Here is a 16,873-nt window from a genome sequence, read left to right as displayed (position 1 = left end):
AAAGGAATCTGGGAAGCTGCTGGGCCAGGAAAAAAAGGGACAGCTGCTACTAGAGAGGGAGAAGGAGAAGGAGAGATGCTTCTGGGAGGGGAGGAGGGAAAGGAATCTGGGAAGCTGCTGGGCCAGGAAAAAAAAGGGACAGCTGCTACTGGAGAAGGAGAAGGAGAGATGCTTCTGGGAGGGGAGGAGGGAAAGGAATCTGGGAAGCTGCTGGGCAAGGAAAAAAGGGACAGCTGCTACTGGAGAGGGAGAAGGAGAAGGAGAGATGCTTCTGGGAGGGAAGGAGGGAAAGGAATCTTAGCCAAGGAATCTTAGCCATAGATCTGGTGTAGGAGAGATAAAAATGAAGAGAGCAATGAAGCTGGAATGAATCATGTAAAAAGGAGAGAGGGGTACAAGCTGGATGGAAAGGGGAAAGGGACATAGAAAGAAGACAGATACCATATGGAAGGGGGAGAGGACAGACAGTGGATGGAAGGGGCAGATGCTGGATTGAAGAGACAGAGAGGGCAGACGCTGGAAGGAAGAGAGTGAAAAGAAGATTGAAAGCAGAAACCAGAGACGACAAAAGGTAGAAAAAAATAATTTTATTTCTATTTTGTGATTAGAATATATCAGATTTGAAATATATATCCTGCTAGAGCTGGTGTTAGACATAAATGGGGACTGCAAAACCAAGGAAGTGCTTCTTTAGCTTCCAGCTGGCTTAGGGCGCTCTCTGACCAGGGGGCAGTTGCCCTAGTTGCACTCCCCTAAAACTATTCCTTTCATGTGTGACTGCAGTATTCTGTTAGCATGATATTTCTGTGTAGCATTCTGTAATAATTTGGCTTGTTCAATTTTCTTGATACTAGAGGGGATATATGTGAAGGGGAGGGGAGACAGGGGTTTTGTTGATTCTTGCTCTGAATTATTTGTATTTATAAAATGACAATTGTACAGAATATTGTTTCTTTTTATACTTTAATAAATTACATTCAATTTAAAATCATAACTGAGGCTTGTGTGGATGGGATCAGATGATTTGTGGGGACCGAGCTTGCGGAGATGGGGCGGAAACGGGGTTTTTAAATTTTAGTCCTAGTAGTTTGCCGGTCCACAAAATAATTCTTTTTTTTCTGCTGGTCCACGGGTGTAAAAAGGTTGAAGAACACTGCTCTAGAGGACACAGCAGAGCCTAGTGTACTCTTCTGGTAGACTGGTGCAAAGGTAATCAGGGCAGGATTAATTTGTTGAGTGCCCCTAGGCACACAAGTACACTGGGCCCCCCTGCCCCGTCCCACCCCACCATGTGCCCAGGCAGAAACAGGAAGCTGCGTCAGAGGGAATTTTTGGGCAAGCAGCACCACTTGCAAAATTACAGTTCCCATTGCCTTTCTTACCCGCGTTGCTTGCTTGTCTTACTTTCCGTCAATGGGGGGGAGGGGTCTGCGTTGCCGATCGATGCTGGAGGGGCCCATCACTGTTTGGAAAAAAAAAAAAATGTTGATGCCCTCCTTCATCGGGCCCCCCTGACCATTTTGGGGTCTAGGCACGTGCCTACTGGGCCTATTGGTTAATCCTGCCCTGAAGGTAATAGACCTAATGTATCACCTAGATAGGATTTTAGACAGTACTGGGGCGGAACCAGCTATTTTAGAACATGTGGGTATCAATGACATTGGAAAATGTGGGAAGGAAGCCAGAAGTAAGTAGAGTTCGAAAGTCTCAAGTTGCTGGATTCGTGACCACTAGGGTAACATCACTTGAATATTGTTTCTGTGCCAATAAGCAATTTAAACCTGAAATGTAGTGAATTCCCTTTCTATTCACACAGCTGGGACCTTTAAAAATTGTGCATACATCCAATATATAGTAAATCAATGCAACTCTGCATTCATTATGCAATACATGGAGCCTGATGCATTTGGAGTTTCACTTAGAGGCTAATAGCCAACAAACATGACTTGGAGGTTTCATTCCCAAGTCACCATCCAAACTCATTTTTTTAAATGTGCCTCTCTCCTAGCTGCTACCCCTCCCCAGCCTACCCCTACTGATATTTATATTTTTTTACAGGTTTCGGACAGAATGCCCAGTCCTTTCTCATTAAGAAGGGGATCGTGAACAGATCAGAGAAGGTTATCATGCCACTGTACCGGGCCATGCTGCGCCCTCACCTGGAGTACTGCGTCCAGCACTGGTCGCCATACATGAAGAAGGAAATGGTACTACTCGATAGGGTCCAGAGAAGAGTGACTAAAATAGTTAAGGGGCTGGAGGAGTTGCCGTACAATGAGAGCTTGGAGAAACTGGGCCTCTTCTTCCTTGAAAAGAGGAGACTGAGAGGGGACATGATCAAAACATTCAAAATACTGAAGGGAATAGACATAGCAGATAAAGACAGATTGTTCACCCTCTGCAAGGTAGGGAGAACGAGAGGGCACTCTCTAATGTTGAAAGGGGATAGATTCCATACAAACGTAAGGAAATTCTTCACCCAGAGAGTGGTAAAAAACTGGAACGTTCTTCCGGAGTCTGTTATAGGGAAAAACACCCTCCAGGGATTCAAGACAAAGTTGGACAAGTTCCTCCTAAACTAGAGCGTACGCAGGTGAAGCTGGACTCATTTAGAGCACTGATCTGTGACCTGGGGGCTGCCGCATGAGTGGCCTGCTGGGCACAATGGACCCAGCAGCGGCAATTCTTATGCCCTTATATTAGCAGTTGATGATTCTATTCTGAGGAGTAGAGTAAATCTTTCAAAGCTGTGGTAAGCATGTGCTAACAGCGCTTATTACAGTTTGGTAAAAGGACCCCCTTAAGTTTTACATTTAAGATGCAGAGTGCAAAAACTTACCACATTTTAATAAACACACATCTATTTTTATTAATGACATGCTATGCTAAAAACCAAAACTATGGGACTTCTGCTTTTCAAGCTGGTTTGTAACGGTCAATAAACCATATAACCATTCGAAGCATAATTTAAACTTAAAGACAAGATAAAAATGTAACTGTATGGGACAAGTTTCTATGCTATATTGTCTTTGGAGAAAATAGTCACTGTAATGCAAAAAAAAAACAAAAACCAAACACCTAATTCATAATTTTTCTTTTGACATACCCTAGAATTATAATCTTCCAGTGGCTTTCTCTTCCTTGAAGGGTGTAATCAGAGAGATATTTAAGGAGCATAGGTTGCTCACAAGATAGAAAGAGTAAGAAGCAAACCAGCAATCAGCAAGTAATGTTTAAAACAAATAATTATTAAACCTATTTATGATCAAGCATACCTTTAATCTCATAGAAGTATTTATATAATTGTGTGGCTAAACTGGAAGCATACATTGATTTCTAATGATTCTTGTGTGTGGACATGCTGGCTTTTCAAAAGTACAACTGTTGAGATCAAACTAGCACGAGGCTGTTAATTGGAAGGCCAAACTATTTATTTATTTACCCCATCCTTTACAAAGCTGCTCTAGCGTTTCTAGTGCCAGCTGCGGCGGTAACAGCTGTTTATTTTCTTTTTCAGCACTGGGGGCAGGTCTAGGAGTGGAGTTCAGAGCAGTTTACATGAGTTTATTCAAGTACTCAAGCATTTTTTCCTGTCTGTCTCGGTGGGCTCACAATCTATCTGGGGTGATGGGGAACCTAGTGACCTGTCAAGGGTCACAAGAAGCAGTGAGGGTTTGAGCCCACAACCTCAGGGTGCTGAGACTGTAGTTCTAACCCCTGCACCACACTCTCAGACATAGTATGGTAGAAGCTAGCATAGTAAACATTATCTGACAGAGTTGGCAACACAGTTAACAAAATATGATAAACATGATAAAGCATAATATGACAAAACATGGTATGGTGAGACACAGCATGGTGAGCTTAGTACGGCAAAGCATGGCTAACATAGTATAATAATAATAACTTTATTTTTGTATACCGCAGTACCATGGCAGTTCAAAGCGGTTAACAGAGGAAGAGATTGTACATTTACAGCGATGTTACATACATGACAGTGATGAAGCGTATAAGATAATGGCGTTACAAGATAAGGCATTCAGTTAAACTAAGCGAACAGTTTAGCTTGGACATTAAGTTACCTTAACCAGATGGGAGAAGTCGGTAGATCCGGAGGCATATCAAAGATCAGGCAGGGAGCAAGGAAGCAGGGGGGGAGGGAAGAGTCAGAGGAATTTATCAAAGAGATAGGTTTTGATTGACTTCCTAAACGTTTGGTAGGATGGAGAGTTAGAGATGAGGGTGGTTAGGCATTTATTCCATTTGCCAGCTTGGAATGCTAGAGATCTATCAAGGAATCTCTTGTAGAGACAGCCCTTTAGGGATGGGAAGGCAAATAGGTAGGTATTTCGTATGCGAGAGGGGCCTGCAAATTTAAAGTGTTCAGACAGGTAAATTGGGGAAGAGCCTGTTAGGGTTTTGAAGCAGAGGCAAGCAAATATGAAGATGATCCTTGCCTCCATTGGCAGCCAGTGAAGTTTTTTGTAGTAAGGGCTTACATGGTCATATTTTTTAAGATAGTAGATGAGGCGAATGGCAGCATTTTGTACTATTCTCAAGCGTTTGATGGTACTCTTAAAGGAACCCAGGTATACAATTTGGCAAAAATGGTAAGGCCAGAGTGCATGATGAAACTTAGCATGGAAGACATGGAACAGCAAACATTATGTGGCAAGTATGGCATGAGAGATCGTAGTATGGTAGACATAGCATTACAAATATAATATGATAAATATGGTATACAGTATAGTAGGACAAAGATGGTGAACAGTATGACAGAGTGTGGAAGAACATTGTATGAAAAAACATGGCATGGTCAGTCATAAGATGAAGCACCTAGCTTTTAAGATTCAAGACAGTGGAGGGTCAGGGCACTTTGTCTGAAGGTCTGAGAAATTTGGATTGGTGCACTCTCATAGAGTGTCAGGGGAAGAACTGAGTTTTTATTGTCTTCCAGAAGTTCAGTAGACCTTCTCATGATTTTATGTGGATAGGTTGTTTGCTCCAGAAGCGCGGTAGGTAGTTTGAGTAGGATCTTTTTCGGATCATATTAGACCATGTCCAGGCATCAGCACTGAATATCTGGAGCTAATTTAGCATATGTTGACTGTGGGAGATTATGTGAGACTACTAGAGATTGCAGTGGTCACTTTGTGACCAGAGCCATGATGGGAAAGAGTGAGTGGGTGTTGCTCCTGCACATAGAGCTGCCTAGAAACATAGAAAAAGACGGCAGATAAGGGCCGCGGCCCATCTAGTCTGCCCACCCCAATGACCCTCCCCTATTTATCTCTGTGCAGAGATCCCACGTGACGATCCCATTTCTTCTTAAAATCAGGCACGCTGCTTGCCTCGATCATCTGAAGTGGAAGTCTATTCCAGCGATCAACCACTCTTTCGGTGAAAAAGTATTTCCTGGTGTCGCCGTGCAATTTCCCGCCCCTGATTTTCCATGGATGTCCTCTTGTCGCCGTCGGACCTTTGAAAAAGAAGATATCTTCTTCTACCTCGATACAGCCCGTGAGGTATTTGAACGTCTCGATCATGTCTCCCCTCTCTCTGCGTTCCTCGAGTGAGTATAGCCGTAATTTATCCAACCGTTCCTCGTACGGGAGATCCTTGAGTCCCGAGACCATCCGGGTGGCCATTCGCTGGACTGACTCAAGCCTCAGTACATCCTTGCAGTAATGAGGCCTCCAGAATTGTACGCAGTATTCCAATGATATACAAATTAAACCGGGGGGAGGGGGCTACCTAGATAGGGGCAGGGAATGACTGTTGAGGCTTTCATCTTGTAGGAGGTGGGAGGAAATTGGGTATCAGAGATTGTGGGGGACGGGCACCAGAAACCCCTCAAGTTAACCAGGCATGGAGCAATATTTATACTGGTGCCCAGTTAGCTCAGTAGTTAAAGTTGTCAGCTTTTTGCTATTCTAACTTTAGCTGCCTATGTAACTAGTTAGTGGTATGAATAAGGCTGCTAACTGGTTAAAAACTGGCTCCACTAAAGCTCTGGACCACGCTTGCACTAACCAGAGAGTACAATTTCTAGAGATATTACGTGGCACAAGTGATTTAACTGGACAAGAGACTCTTCTACCTAGTTTAATGGTTTTAAATATTGACCATATTGAATATTGTCTATGACTGGTTTAGTGCTTTTTGAGTAGATATTTATGCTTTGATAATTTGATATTAGCACTTATACCAGTTTGAAGGGTATTGTGAATGTTAGCATGTACTTTCCACAAGTATGCATGTAAATGAAGGGATTTTATAATCTATACATGTAAGTTTAGAATCTAACTGTGCTGTGCCAACTGCTATACCTGTGGACACCCACACTGAAAGTGCAAACTATTAAATTTAATGTGTATACTTTCATGCTTGTAGACATGAATGAGAGGTCATTTGCATGCCTAAATGATCAATTAAAAGTATAAATGACTAAAATGTATATATTCTAACCACCTAAAACCTAAAAAATTACTCCCTTAATGCGCGCTTGATAATATTAAGACCTATGATTCAGAAAGCGTCTGAAGGCATATTTATTTCTCAAACATTTGCTTGATAAATATTGAAAAATCATTGCAACAGCTCTGAGTGGGTAGGAAATTGACAGAATAGCGGAGCACAGTTATCAATAGTTTCTAACATATGGACAAGCTTTGAGAAATGTTGCTGTTTATTACTATTATTCAGCAATGTTTATCCATATTAGTCTGGAAATGCATTATAGACCTGAATTGATAGGTAAAGGGATTTTGAATTGATAGGTAAAGGGATTTTGGAAAGAATCACAGGACAATTGGGATTCTGGCCTAGTAAATATATAAAAGGTTACTGTAGACTATATGCAAAGATATGGGAAAGATAATGGAAATGAATAATAGCTATGTATGATTGCACTTTATATGTTCCTCACGTAAAAAGGCCACGCAGCTAATTTGAGTGGCCACTAACAGTGGGCGACATCAAAGCCATTCATTTTATTTTAAAAGGGATTGGAATAGTGGGGAGGGGAAAGCAGGAGTGAGAGGGGATAGTAACAAGGGAGTGATTTGATTGGAGGGGATAGGAGTGTTGGGATTGGGGGAAAAAGGAAAAGGGGGTGGAGTTATTAATGGGAAAAGAAAGATAGAGATTGGCGGGCAAAAAATAAGAAAGCATGGGTGAAATAATGAGGGAGGAGAAAAGGGATTCGAATTTCCCTCCCTCCCACCGCTAAAGGAAGTACAGAGGTGCGGGGTTTGAAAGATGTACGGGTTTGGGAATTTTGGGGGGGGGTCAGTCGCAGCTAGTAGGTGTGGGGGCCTAAGGGCAGAGCCTTTATTAGAGGCAGATTGAATTGGAAGACCTATGATGGTGAATGGTAAATATGTCCTCGTGGGCGACACTGCCACGAGTTGAGGTGGCTTGACGACACTGTAAGTCACCGGGAGTTAAGGGAAAGTTTGGGATAAGGGAGCTAGTGTCGATACCGATTAGCTTTTGGAGGTAAATCCTAAATAGTTAACTGTGAGTTTGATTATGTTTATAAAAGTTTTGAAAATTAAGGTTTGAAAATAATATGAAATAAAGCTGCGGCCAATATTTGCCCAACTGAACGATGTCATAGTTATTATTGAAACGGGAAATGTATGTTGGAATGGCTGATGTATGAGTCCCAGTGCTATAATATATAAGGGAGCAAACTTAATGTTTCCATCAATGTTGCATTAAATAATAATGTCTGCTAATGTTAAGTTGCACTAAAGGATAAATCGGGAAGGTAATTATTATCAAATGGCAAGCCTCAAAACCAGAAAATAGGCTTCAAAATAGATCAGAAGCCCACCTCATGTCATTGATTTGCTCTTAACAATTGGGAAAACAAAACAGTAAAAAAAAACAACTACTATAAAAGGTTATGAGAAAAAGACTGTTCTATACAAACCCAGACTATATCATTCTAAATCAGAATTCCTTATGCAAATTATCTGCAGTTCAAGAAAATGTCAATATAAACATCTCGGGCAAAGTAATGAAACTTCACATCCAATCCAAAGTAGCTTATTTTCAGCAGTCCATACATCCAGCCAGAAAGGAAAACCAATCCCGACAAGGGCCCCTTGTTTTGTGGCTTCCCGCTGCTTCAGGAGAAAAACAATCTGTTTTCTGGTTTTAGGCTTGCCATTTGATAACAATTACCTTCCCGGTTTATCCCTTAGTGCAACTCATCATTAGCAAACTTATTATTATCTAATGCACTGGGTACTGTATGTTGCCATGAGTTGGTGGCCAACTCGATGGCATGATCCATCCATCCATGCTTGCCTTAGAAGAATGATCCTGGGTAATTGCCTGATGTTTGAATTTGTCAATATGATTTGTGAATGTTTATTGCAAACCACAAAGAACTGTGGATGGATGGTGCATTAATGGTTTTAAATTAAAATTAAATGAAATGTAACACCTGTCTTAGGCCAATTGTGATTTTCTTAATATGCATAATCTTGAAAGAGCACAGATATTAACAAGCACTAGAGTAGTTAACGGTGATGTCGTACTCCGCAGTACACAAGGTGAATTTTTACTGTCTAATAATTACACAATGTCATGACATTGTGCTGATGATAATTGCTATTATAGATGAGAATAATCTGGTTAAATACCATTGAAAGCATTCTGAGTCATAATTGCTTAGTAGATGATGACAGAAAAGACCAATTTGACCTTCCAGCTGAATTGTTTTGGTTCAGAATAGAAGCTCCAGAATTGAGAGATTTGAGAACATAATAGCCTTACTGGGTCAGACTAACCAGTAGTCCATCTAGCTCAGTCTCCCATCTTCACGGTAGCCAATTCTAGTCACAAGCACTTGGCAAAAACCCATATAGTAGCAACATTCCAGGGCAAGCAGTGGCTTCTACCATGTGCATCTCAATAGCAGACTATGAACTTTTCCTCCAAGAAATTGTTAAACCTTTTTTTTTTTAAACCAGCTATGTTAACCACTCTTACCACATCCTCTGGTAACACGTTCCAGAGATTAACTATTCTCTGAGTGAAAAAATATATATATTTCCTCCTATTGGTTATAAAATATTTTTCCGTAATTTTGAGTGCCCCTAAGTTTGTAATTTTTGATGGAGTAAAAAATTGATCTACTTGTACCCATTCTACGCCACTCAGGATTTTGTAGACTTCAATCATATCTCCTCTCATTTGTCTCTTTTTTCAAGCTGAAGAGCCCTCATCGTTTTAGTCTTTCCTCATACTATAAGAGTTCCATCCCCTTTATCATCTTGGTCGCTCTTTGAACCTTTTCTAGTTCCGCTATATCTTTCTTGAAATAAGGTGACCAGAACTAAACACAATACTCAAGGTCAGGTCGCACCATAGAGTGATACAGAGGCATTATAACATTCTAAGTCTTGTTTACCATCCTTTTCCAATAATTCCTAGCATCTTCGCCATTGTTGCACATTGGATGGAAGGTTTCGGCATATTATCTACAATGATACCTAGATCTTTTATTTTTCTTGGGTGCTGACCCCCAAGGTGAACCCTAGCATTTAGTAATTATGATTTGGTTTATTCTTCTCAATCTACATCACTTTGTGCTCCTTTTACTAAGGTGCGCTAGCATTTTTAGCACGTGCTAAAGATTAGCGCACGCTAACCACGTGCTAAATGAAAAATACTAATGCAAGCTCTATGGAGGCATTAGCGTTTAGCGCATAAGGTATTGTAGCATGCGCTAAAACCGCTAGCGCACCTTAGTAAAAGGAGTTCTTTGAATTGATCCACATTTAGGGCTCCTTTTACTAAAATGCGCTAGCATTTTTAGCGCATGCAGTAGATTAGCGTGCGCTAACCCCGTGCTACGCGGCTAGAACTAATGCCAGTTCAATGCTGGCATTAGCATCTAGCGTGTGTGGCATTGTAGCATGTACTATTCTGTGTGTTAAAGCCCTAACGCATCTTGGTAAAAGGAGTCCTAAATTTCATCTGACATTTGGATGCCCAGTCTTCCAATTTGCTATGGTCTGCTTGCAAATTTTCACAATTTGTATGCATTTTAACAACTTTAAACAGTTTAGTGTCTTCTGCAAATTTAATCACCTTACTCGTTGTCCCAATTTCCAGATCATTTATAAATAAGTTAAATTGTACTGGTTCCAGAACTGGTCCCATTTTTAGCGCATGCAGAACCCTGCAACACTCCACTATTTACCCTCCTCCATTGAGAAAAATGACCATTTAACCCTGCCCTCTGTTTTCTGGCTGATAATCAATTTCTAATCCAGAACTGAACATTGTCTTCTATCCCATGGCTCTAATTTTCTCAGGAGCCTCTCATGAGAAACTTTGTCAAAAGCGTTATGAAAATCTACTGTAGATATGCAACATCATCCTGCTCACCTTTATCCACATATTTATTTATACCTTCAAAGAAGTCAAGTAAATTGGTGAGGCAATACCTTCTTAGGCTGAACTCATGCTGACTCTCTCCTATTAAATCATGTTTATCTACATGTTCCACAATTTTATTTTTTTATAATTGTTTCCACTATTTTGCCCAGCACTGAAGTCAGGCTTACCAGTCTGTATTTCCCCATATCCCTTTTTAAAAATTGACGTAACATTGGCCATCCTCCAATCTTCAGATACTACAGATGATCAGCAATTTATGATACAGCAGACAGTAATTTCATGTTTGAGTACTTTCAGCACCCTGGGATGTATACCGTCCGGTCCATGTGATTTATCGCTCTTTAACTTGTTGATTTGGTTTAGTACGTCTTCCAGGTTCACCAAAATTTTTTTCAGTTTCTCTGCATTATCCCCTTAAAAACCATTTCCAGTTCAGGTAGATCTCTTGCATCTTCTTCCATAAAGGCTGAAACGATGAATTAATTCCGTCTCTGTGCTTTGGCTTTATCCTTCCTTAGCATCCCTTTTGTTCCATGATAATTCAATAGTCCCACATATTCCCTCACAGGTTTTCTGCCTACCTAAAAACAACTGATACTATGAGGTTTTTTTTGCCTCTTTAGCAAGTTTATCTTCATAATCATTTTTAGCTTTCTTTATCAATGTTTTGCATCTAATTTTCCAGTGCTTATGTTTCTTCTTGTTTTCTTCATTTTGATCCTTTTTCCATTCTTTTAAATTATGTTTTCTGGCTATAATAGCCACTTTACTTCACCTTTTTACCATGCCAGATCTCATTGTCTCTTTTTTCCACCTTTGTTAATATGTGGAATACATCTAGTCTGGACTTTCACAATGGTATTTTTAAATAACATTCACACCTGGTTTGCAGTCCTAACCTTTACCACTGATCCTTTTAGCTTCTTATTAAGGATTTTCTTCATTTTATTGTAGTCACCCTTTTGAAAATTAAATGCCACTACAGTAGATTTCTTTAGCAACATCACTCCAGATAACTCAACTTTTATCACGTTACGATCACTATTTCCCAAAGTTACCGCCAATACTAAGCCCTGCATTTCACTGAGGACCAAATCTAAAATGGCCCACCTCTTTTGTCAGTTCCTGGACCAGTTGCTCCAAGAAGCAATTATTTATAATGTCTAAGAATTTTACCTCCCTAGCACTCCCTGATGTAACATTTATCCAGTCAATGGGATAATTGAAATTACTAAATCACAAATTATATATGCCCTATACATACAATGCAGCCACTCTCACAAGACCCTCCAATGCAAAATAAACTGGAAACACTAGAAAAAGTGGAGAAAAACCTCAGTTGGTCTTCATAGGTTAAAAAGTTTCACTTTGTTCATAAAAAATTCACATATGTCCATCTAAAATATTAATTCATCATAGGGGATCAACTTTCATAAAGAGAATCAGCTCCAATAGGTATTCATATGCAGTTCAGGATACCAAAAGCCATGTACACTTCATTTATTAGCAAGGAACAAGTTCAAAGTGAAAAGAGATACTTAGCCACCTTACTCATAGGCTGCTAACTGGTTAAGAACTGGCTCCACCAAAGCTCTGGACCACACTTTCACTAACCAGATAGTGCAGGGGCAGTTTGTAGTGATATTCAGTGGCACAAGTGATTTAACTGGGCAAGAGTCTACCCAGTTTAATGGTTTTAAATATTGACCATATGGTGTATTTTCTATGACTGATTTAGTGGTTTTTTGAGTAGATATTTATGTTTTGATGGTTTGATGAGAGCACTTACACCAGTTTGAGGACTGGTGTAAATGTTAAAATATATTTTCCACAAGTCTCTGAGATGCCTATTATATATTCTTCATCATTCAGTACTATATACCCTAACACTCCTAATTTATTTTTTAGGCTTCCAGCATTTGTATACAGACACTTCAATTTGTGTGTTTTATTTTTTTTTTTTCCTTGTATCTAAAGGCTGCTGAGACGATGACAGGAATAATTTGAGTCCTTTACTCTACCTTCCTCTTAAGCACTCCTGGCTTTCTTTCATCATTATTGAAATTTTTCTGTTGGGACTCCCTAAATATCCAGTTTCAATAGTATCCTTCAAGGATACTCTACACTGAACCATCCACTCCTGGCCAACTGTTAGCTTTCCCCCATCTTAGTTTAAAAGCTCCTCTATCTTTTTTTTTTTTTTTTTTAAGTTATCACCAGCAGATTGGTTCCATCCTGGTTAATGTGGAGTCCATATTTTCAGATATCTGTTTGTCTTGTTCTAATTTGGTTTTGAATTGTATAATATCTTATGTATGTAACCATTTGTAAACCGCTTTTAGAACAAAATGGTATATAAATTTTAAAAATAAATAAATAAAATAAATATACTTCCCTTTTCCCAGAAGATTTCCCAGTTCCTAATAAATCTAAATACCTCATTCATGCATCATCATATCAACCATGCATTGAGACTTCAGAGCTCTGCCTGCTTTTTGGGTTCTGCATTTGGAATGGGAAGCATTTCTGAAAATGCTACTCTGGAGGATCTGGATTTCAGCTTTCTACCTAAGAACCTAAATTTGGCTTTCAGAATCTTCCTCCCATATTTACCTATGTCATTGATACCTACATGTACCTCCCCAGAACTATCTAAAATCCTATCTGACGTGTGAGGTCTGACACCATCACACCAGGCAAGCATGATCCTCATGTCCACCAGCTACCCAGCTATCTACATGATTAATGATCAATTCACGAACTACAACAGCTGTCCTAACCCTTCCCTCCTGGGCAGAGGCCCCTGGAGACACATCCTCAGTGTGAGAGGATATTGTACCACCAGGTAAGCAGGTCCCTGAACATGCAATCCCCCTTTTGACACTCTCTACATCAATCTTCCTCTTGACACCTCTCCCCAATGACCAATCCCTCATCTCACACCCCATCTCTGATTCCATTGGATCACACCTCCACATCATAAAGGTTCAAACTTCACCCCCTGTAGGTCCAAATTTTGTTTCCTTCCCACCCTGCCAGTAGTTCAGTGGTCCCAACAGGAGAAGTCCCCATCTGTTCCTACTCAGGCCTTTGGCCAGGATCTATAGTACATAGTCACCATGACCAATAGCGGTAGTCTCATGGTATTACAACTAGGGACATCATTCCATAAAGAAATATCTTGATGTGGAAGGATGTCCTCCAAGAATTACTAGTGTTAAAATACCATTAGGGATCATGACTGGCATTTTGGATCTCAGCAGGGGTTCAGGCAGCAGAGGAGGACCACTCTTACCAGGGATCATTGAACTATTGATGAAGACTCCCAAGTAGGTCTATAGGTAGTCAAAGAGTGATGGTGGGATGGTATATATCTTCAGGGATGAGGTTTAGATCTTCAGGGAGCAGGGTTTGGACCTTTGTTGGGAATGGTAGTATGAGCCAGGGAGATTGGAGATGGGGGTGAAAACCAGACATCAAGGGGAGTACCTCTGCACCCCTACTGAGAGCAGCCACACTTCTGGACTGCAAATACTGTGGATAAACTCACCGCATTCTCTTTAGGCGGTGGTATATGCAGCAGTTCTATCGACAGTCACATTTATTTTATTTCTATATTTAACAATATATATTCCATTGAATCTACAATTTATTTTTTTTTTGCAAATCACAATTAAAACATGCATATTTTTAAATGTATTTATTTTAAATTTTTTAACCTGTCTAAATACAAAAATGCATACATGGAAGACTATTTTCATAAAGGACATTTAAGTCCGACTTGGATGTTTTCAGCGAGAAGTCCAAAGTTAGAGGTGGAGAAACATCCATTTTCAAAACCACTGAACATCCACTTTTTTTTCAAGAAATCATCTACTTGGATATTTTGGCTGCCAGGATGGTCATTTGATCAGTTTGGGTACTTTTTTTGTCATTTAGACACTATGAAAACATGACTAGCTCAGAATGTCTAAGTTCTATCCAGGACGTCTTGGGAAAGGATTGATTATAAGTGCAGGATGGCCAAGTCTAAGCATACCCAAAACCTGCCCATAACACACCTATCAATATGACCCCTGTATTTTTGATCATACAGCAGCTAGAATACCTCTCAAGAGGTTGCAGAGAGATGCTTTCAAAAATTAGCCCTTGAATGTCTCGGTGATTAGGATGTACAGGTGCCAACATATGATGGTTTTTGGACGTCTTTACTTTTTGATTATGAGCCCTGTAATATAACACAAAATGCAACAGTTAAACAATTAAAAACAAAAAAAACCTCTTTCAAATAATCCACACCTTTTTCAATTCATCCACAGTTCTAATTCCTTCATCCTAAAAAGGCCTGACAAAAAAATGTCTTTAGCTGTTTCTTAAAATGAGAAAACTGTGACAGATGACACTTCCATTATGTCAATTGATTCCATAAATGAGATCCAATAGCAGAGAGTGCAGTATCTCTAGTAATCCACGAAAGAAAAGCCTCAGGCAATAGGCAGTTACATCTTCAGCAAAGAGAACAACAATGGATTTATAAACTCGAATCTGTAATACCGAAGGGTTTGAATATGTGTATTGATTGGTATTATTTCTATTAAAAGTTTTGATCTGTTGAGCATAGTACTTCAGAAAATGAAATAAGCCTTGCTTCTAAGATAACCTATCCATGATGGCTATAGCTGAGCCAGCCAACCAATGAAGAGCGGCCAACATCCTCCACGTATTTGACGTGGTGTAGATTGAACAAATGAGAAACCACTATGGCGATGACATACTGGTGAGAGTGAGCAAGCAAGCAACTCAGTGAGTACCATGATCGGATACGTTTAAGAAATATCATCATATATGAATTTTATACATATAACATTTGTATATACTTGTTTTCACAGAATTGTGTGGGAAAGTGGAAGCTGATATGCCCTGAATAAACGGTTTTATACCGTGAAACGTTGGCTATTGCTTAAATATCACTTGTATCCTCATAGTAGAGAGGCAGCTGTGTATCTTAGTCCTGCATTTAAACTGAATAGTGGCAATGACACATTCTCCTCTGAAGTTTTTGCCAATGATGTGGGTGGAGGAGGTCTGAGAATTTATGCTCTACCTAAATAAAAACTTGAGGCTTTTCTTCCGTTGAGATGGTGTTCTCAATTCAGAAAGTGGAGTATTTACATTTATTTATTATTTATTGACCCACTTCCACCATTTTAGATATATTAGTCTCTCTAGTAGTTGCATAATTCACCTGAGAATAATATATTTCCGATAATACACCACGGTGCTCAAAATGCAATGCTCTAGCAGGGTAGTAGTATTCAGTAGCCTGCTTCAAATAAACATTAGTCACTCCAAAAACCACCTGTGAGGACCCTGAATCAGAGTGTACTTGAAATTCCATTATTTAAACAGGTAAGAGTAAAGGAATACAGAGAGGCAATAATCATGGTGGCAGCTCCTGAATTATGTAACTCAATAACTATGACAAATCCAACCTATACTCAACTGGCTTTTGGATTATTTAAATCTTATTTTATTGTATGAATGTTCTTAATTACTCTTTGTATCTTCGCTGTATATGTACAGTCTCTTCCTCTGTAAACCGCTTTGAACTGTTTGTGGTATAGCGGTATACAAAAATAAAGTAATTATTATTATTATTTGTTAATATGTCTGTATTCTTGTCTGCTAGTTTTCTTATGTTTATGTTTATTAAAATCTTTCTATGCCTCCTATAAAGCCAAAAAGGATCAAAGCGGTTTACATCATAACTTAGGGTTCCTTTTACTAAGTCGCATTAGGGCTTTAACGCGCGGAACAGCGAATGCTAAATTGCCATGTGTGCTAGACCTTAACGCCAGCATTGAGCTGGCGTTAGTTCTAGCCGCATAGCGCAGGTTTAGCGCGTGCTAAAATGCTGCGTGTGCTAAAAACACTTAGTAAAAGGAGCCCTTAATCATATTTAAGAATGGAATTCCATTAAAAAATAGGAAAGGCAAGAAGAGAAAGGAAAGAAATTAACATTTCTAAAACATATCCACTAAAACTGTTATATGAAATAAATAAATCCAAATCAACACGAATCAGTACAAATTAATACAAGTTAATGCAGATTGCGGTCCCCATTCCATTATTCAATTTGAGAGAGCCATTTGAAAAAAATGTGCTTTTAGATGTCTCTTAAAATTTTGAAATGATTCTTCCTGCCTTAACTCTACTGGTAAATTGTTCCACAATATTGGAACTAAGTAGAAAAATGCACCATTTCTGGTTGAGGTAAGGTGAACCTTTGAGATCTGAGGAACAGCTACTCTATTGTCATTTAAAGATCTCAATGAGTGCTAGGGGCTCCTTTTACAAAGGCGCGCTAGCGGTTTTAGCGCATGCTTAGTGCACGCTAAAATGCCGTGCACGCTAGCCGCTACCGCCTCCTCTTGAGCAGGCGGTGGTTTAT

At 39.6% G+C, this 16,873-nt stretch overlaps 1 protein-coding gene across 2 annotated transcripts in view; it reads right to left on the bottom strand.

Moving 5' to 3' along the window:
• PCDH11X (protocadherin 11 X-linked) overlaps positions 1-16,873 on the bottom strand; it is a 1,806,309-nt gene that overhangs the window by 728,011 nt on the left and 1,061,425 nt on the right. The window contains exon 6 of one of the 2 annotated variants that reach the window (XM_033945369.1): positions 14,159-14,650. The exons of the other annotated variant lie outside the window; for it this stretch is intronic. Coding sequence (XP_033801260.1) covers positions 14,642-14,650 — 9 coding nt within the window. The 3' untranslated portion in view covers positions 14,159-14,641. Of the gene's footprint in view, positions 1-14,158; positions 14,651-16,873 lie in introns of those variants that run through there. 2 annotated transcript variants of the gene reach the window in all.

Source organism: Geotrypetes seraphini, chromosome 5 (genome assembly GCF_902459505.1).
Source record: "Geotrypetes seraphini chromosome 5, aGeoSer1.1, whole genome shotgun sequence".
NCBI classification, from domain to species: domain Eukaryota; kingdom Metazoa; phylum Chordata; class Amphibia; order Gymnophiona; family Dermophiidae; genus Geotrypetes; species Geotrypetes seraphini.
This window is presented reverse-complemented; position numbering and strand designations above follow the sequence as displayed.